General features: G+C 47.1%; 1 protein-coding gene across 1 annotated transcript in view; it reads left to right on the forward strand.

Moving 5' to 3' along the window:
- The window catches only part of LOC308362051 (protein TANC1-like), a gene marked incomplete at both ends in the record, with an annotated part of 87202 nt that overhangs the window by 38654 nt on the left and 43548 nt on the right, over positions 1-5000 (forward strand). The window contains one exon of the mRNA XM_080834542.1: positions 3381-3612. Within this exon, the coding sequence (XP_080690668.1) occupies positions 3381-3612 (232 nt within the window). The remainder of the gene's footprint in view (positions 1-3380; positions 3613-5000) is intronic.

A 5000-nucleotide genomic window follows, 5' to 3' on the forward strand; every position in this document is an offset into this window, starting at 1 on the left:
CTTCTCTTCTCTTGTCCCTCTCTTCTCTCCTTCTCACCTGCTATATGTCTTCTCTTCTCTTGTCCCTCCTTCTACTTCTCTCCTTCTCACCTGCTATATGTCTTCTCTTCTCTTGTCCCTCTCTTCTCTCCTTCTCACCTGCTATATGTCTTCTCTTCTCTTGTCCCTCCCTCTCTTCTCTCCTTCTCACCTGCTATATGTCTTCTCTTCTCTTGTCCCTCTCTTCTCTCCTTCTCACCTGCTATATGTCTTCTCTTCTCTTGTCCCTCTCTTCTCTCCTTCTCAGCTGCTATATGTCTTCTCTTCTCTTGTTCCTCTCTTCTCTCCTTCTCACCTGCTATATGTCTTCTCTTCTCTTGTCCCTCTCTTCTCTCCTTCTCACCTGCTATATGTCTTCTCTTCTCTTGTCCCTCTCTTCTCTCCTTCTCAGCTGCTATATGTCTTCTCTTCTCTTGTCCCTCTCTTCTCTCCTTCTCAGCTGCTATATGTCTTCTCTTCTCTTGTCCCTCTCTTCTCTCCTTCTCACCTGCTATATGTCTTCTCTTCTCTTGTCCCTCTCTTCTCTCCTTCTCACCTGCTATATGTCTTCTCTTCTCTTGTCCCTCTCTTCTCTCCTTCTCACCTGCTATATGTCTTCTCTTCTCTTGTCCCTCTCTTCTCTCCTTCTCACCTGCTATATGTCTTCTCTTCTCTTGTCCCTCTCTTCTCTCCTTCTCAGCTGCTATATGTCTTCTCTTCTCTTGTCCCTCCCTCTCTTCTCTCCTTCTCACCTGCTATATGTCTTCTCTTCTCTTGTCCCTCTCTTCTCTCCTTCTCACCTGCTATATGTCTTCTCTTCTCTTGTCCCTCCCTCTCTTCTCTCCTTCTCACCTGCTATATGTCTTCTCTTCTCTTGTCCCTCTCTTCTCTCCTTCTCAGCTGCTATATGTCTTCTCTTCTCTTGTCCCTCCCTCTCTTCTCTCCTTCTCACCTGCTATATGTCTTCTCTTCTCTTCTCCCTCTCTTCTCTCCTTCTCAGCTGCTATATGTCTTCTCTTCTCTTGTCCCTCTCTTCTCTCCTTCTCACCTGCTATATGTCTTCTCTTCTCTTGTCCCTCTCTTCTCTCCTTCTCACCTGCTATATGTCTTCTCTTCTCTTGTCCCTCCCTCTCTTCTCTCCTTCTCACCTGCTATATGTCTTCTCTTCTCTTGTCCCTCTCTTCTCTCCTTCTCAGCTGCTATATGTCTTCTCTTCTCTTGTCCCTCTCTTCTCTCTTCCTCACCTGCTATATGTCTTCTCTTCTCTTGTCCCTCTCTTCTCTCCTTCTCAGCTGCTATATGTCTTCTCTTCTCTTGTCCCTCTCTTCTCTCCTTCTCAGCTGCTATATGTCTTCTCTTCTCTTGTCCCTCTCTTCTCTCCTTCTCACCTGCTATATGTCTTCTCTTCTCTTGTCCCTCTCTTCTCTTCTCTCCTTCTCAGCTGCTATATGTCTTCTCTTCTCTTGTCCCTCTCTTCTCTCCTTCTCACCTGCTATATGTCTTCTCTTCTCTTGTCCCTCCCTCTCTTCTCTCCTTCTCACCTGCTATATGTCTTCTCTTCTCTTGTCCCTCTCTTCTCTCCTTCTCACCTGCTATATGTCTTCTCTTCTCTTGTCCCTCTCTTCTCTCCTTCTCACCTGCTATATGTCTTCTCTTCTCTTGTCCCTCTCTTCTCTCCTTCTCACCTGCTATATGTCTTCTCTTCTCTTGTCCCTCCCTCTCTTCTCTCCTTCTCACCTGCTATATGTCTTCTCTTCTCTTGTCCCTCTCTTCTCTCCTTCTCAGCTGCTATATGTCTTCTCTTCTCTTGTCCCTCTCTTCTCTCTTCCTCACCTGCTATATGTCTTCTCTTCTCTTGTCCCTCTCTTCTCTCCTTCTCAGCTGCTATATGTCTTCTCTTCTCTTGTCCCTCTCTTCTCTCCTTCTCAGCTGCTATATGTCTTCTCTTCTCTTGTCCCTCTCTTCTCTCCTTCTCACCTGCTATATGTCTTCTCTTCTCTTGTCCCTCTCTTCTCTTCTCTCCTTCTCAGCTGCTATATGTCTTCTCTTCTCTTGTCCCTCTCTTCTCTCCTTCTCACCTGCTATATGTCTTCTCTTCTCTTGTCCCTCCCTCTCTTCTCTCCTTCTCACCTGCTATATGTCTTCTCTTCTCTTGTCCCTCTCTTCTCTCCTTCTCACCTGCTATATGTCTTCTCTTCTCTTGTCCCTCTCTTCTCTCCTTCTCACCTGCTATATGTCTTCTCTTCTCTTGTCCCTCTCTTCTCTCCTTCTCACCTGCTATATGTCTTCTCTTCTCTTGTCCCTCCCTCTCTTCTCTCCTTCTCACCTGCTATATGTCTTCTCTTCTCTTGTCCCTCTCTTCTCTCCTTCTCAGCTGCTATATGTCTTCTCTTCTCTTGTCCCTCCCTCTCTTCTCTCCTTCTCACCTGCTATATGTCTTCTCTTCTCTTGTCCCTCTCTTCTCTCCTTCTCAGCTGCTATATGTCTTCTCTTCTCTTGTCCCTCTCTTCTCTCCTTCTCACCTGCTATATGTCTTCTCTTCTCTTGTCCCTCTCTTCTCTCCTTCTCAGCTGCTATATGTCTTCTCTTCTCTTGTCCCTCCTTCTACTTCTCTCCTTCTACGCCCCTTTGCCCAACCCCCAGCTCTGAATATGTATGCATTAGTTTAGGCATTAATCTCATCCCGACTCCTCCGACAAGGGTATTCTAATTAGGCGAGAGGGTCTCCTCTGTGTGTGTGTGTGTGTGTGTGTGTGTGTGTGTGTGTGTGTGTGTGTGTGTGTGTGTGTGTGTGTGTGTGTGAGAGAGAGAGTGTGTGAGCGTGTGTGTGTGTGTGTGTGTGTGTGTGTGTGTGTATGTGTGTGAGTGTGTGTGTATGTGTGTGCGTGCGCACTCCTGGAGGTGACACACATCGTGTGATGCTCCTGTAATGGAGAGTCCTGTTAAAGCCTTTTCTCAGTCACCCTATTTATTCTCTCCTTTTTTCTATTTCTGTCTCTGTCGCTCCCCCTCTCTGCAATCCCCCTCTCACCATTCCTTTCCACCTATTCCTCTCTCTCATTTCCTTTCTCTTTCTACCCTTACTTTTCTCCCTCTATTCCTTTCCCTCCCTCTAAACTCTTTAATCTCCTCTCTATCTCTGTCTCCCTCTCTCTCACTGTAGTGTGTGGTCAGCAGTCAGGATGTGCTCATGTATTATGTGTTTTTATAGTGTAGTAAGGTCAGGGTTTGAATAATTGTAAAAAAAAAATTAAAAACGAGTTTCAAACCTCTCTCCCTCTCTCGTCTCTCTCTCTCTCTCCCACTCTCTCACTCTCTCTCTCTCTCTCTCTCTCTCTCTCTCCCTCTCTCTCTCCCTGTAGTGTGTAGTGACCAGTCAGGGAGTGAGTCCGTGCTCCACCCTGACGAGCAGCACTGCCTCCCCCAGCACCACAGAGAGCCCCAGCTCCACCCTGCACAGCTCGGGCCCGCCGGCCGCCTGCACCTCCCTCACCTCCCCCAGCTCCACCCTGCACCTCCTGGGCCAGCCGGCCGCCTGCACCTCCCTCACCTCCCCCAGCTCCACCCTCGAGAGCAAGGACAGCGGCATCATCGGTGAGTGCACAGTCCTCCAACTATCCCACAATCCTATTCACCGGCCCAGGCAGATGAAATGAGCTTCCTCTACTTAATGTGGATCTGTGTTAGGTTGAGTGTGGTTGGGAGGGGGCACAATATAACATATTTGGCCAAATACAACTTCAGGTTAGTTGACAGGGAGACGTTTTCATGAAATGCCATGTGACTAGTTTAGGATGAGACAAGTACAAAATACTCACACTGACAGTGATACCGATACTGTTCCTACAATTGCTCATTGGTCATCCACAATGTGAAGTATTGATGACTCAGCAAGTCATTCATATCATTGATATCTCCCTTGGCACTCCACTGCAGTTGCCATTGACTCTTTCCTGTCCAGTGTCCAGTCAACAGGAGTCAATAGGCCTTGAGTCGTGCTGTTTGAATTGTCAATGCTTAACAGAGATGTGATCTAGCTGAGGTTGTATAACTCTTTAGTTATTGTCTCTTTTACGGATACAATTAGAAACTCTGATTCTTCAATAATAGCGGTCATATTATAAATGCAGTCAGACCCCGTTTCAAATATGGCGTCAGCTAATGCAGTGCAGTGCAGCACTGATGAAACCTCTTCTCTGTGTTCCTAACGCTTCTCCTCTTCTCTGTGTTCCGCTTCTCCTCTTCTCTGTGTTCCTAACGCTTCTCCTCTTCTCTGTGTTCCTAACGCTTCTCCTCTTCTCTGTGTTCCTAACGCTTCTCCTCTTCTCTGTGTTCCGCTTCTCCTCTTCTCTGTGTTCCTGACGCTTCTCCTCTCTGTTTCGGCTGTCTATTCTGAAAAGGGTCAACTACAACTCCAACCATGGGGTGTCTTGTTATGCAATGTCAGCATCACAGGTCAAGTTTCCAACAAAAACAGATCCTTGAGATTTCTCCATCGTCCGTGTTTTCATCCTTTGCCAGGCCTTTTATTAGTGGGAAGTCGTGTCTCTTGCTGTGTTTGCTCACTTTAGCCTTCATTTCTACTGCTAGAATGGAAGAAACACACAGAGCTCCACTCTGGAACTGGGGGGAGTCTGCTACACGGCCCCCCTCTGTGATATGAACTAAGAGAGGAAGAATAATCTGAAGAGACCTGAAAATACCATCATAGTCATTAGACTGCAGGTTATGCTAAAGGAACCCGGTCTCTGATCTCCAGTCAGTGTGCAGGTTATGCTTCAGGAACCCAGTCTCTGATCTCCAGTCAGTGTGCAGGTTATGCTTCAGGAACCCAGTCTCTGATCTCCAGTCAGTGTGCAGGTTATGCTTCAGGAACCCAGTCTCTGATCTCCAGTCAGTGTGCAGGTTATGCTTCAGGAACCCAGTCTCTGATCTCCAGTCAGTGTGCAGGTTATGACTGTTACTAATACTTGTAATAACTG

The sequence above is a fragment of the Sprattus sprattus genome, assembly GCF_963457725.1.
Source record: "Sprattus sprattus genome assembly, chromosome: 3".
NCBI classification, from domain to species: Eukaryota; Metazoa; Chordata; class Actinopteri; order Clupeiformes; family Clupeidae; genus Sprattus; species Sprattus sprattus.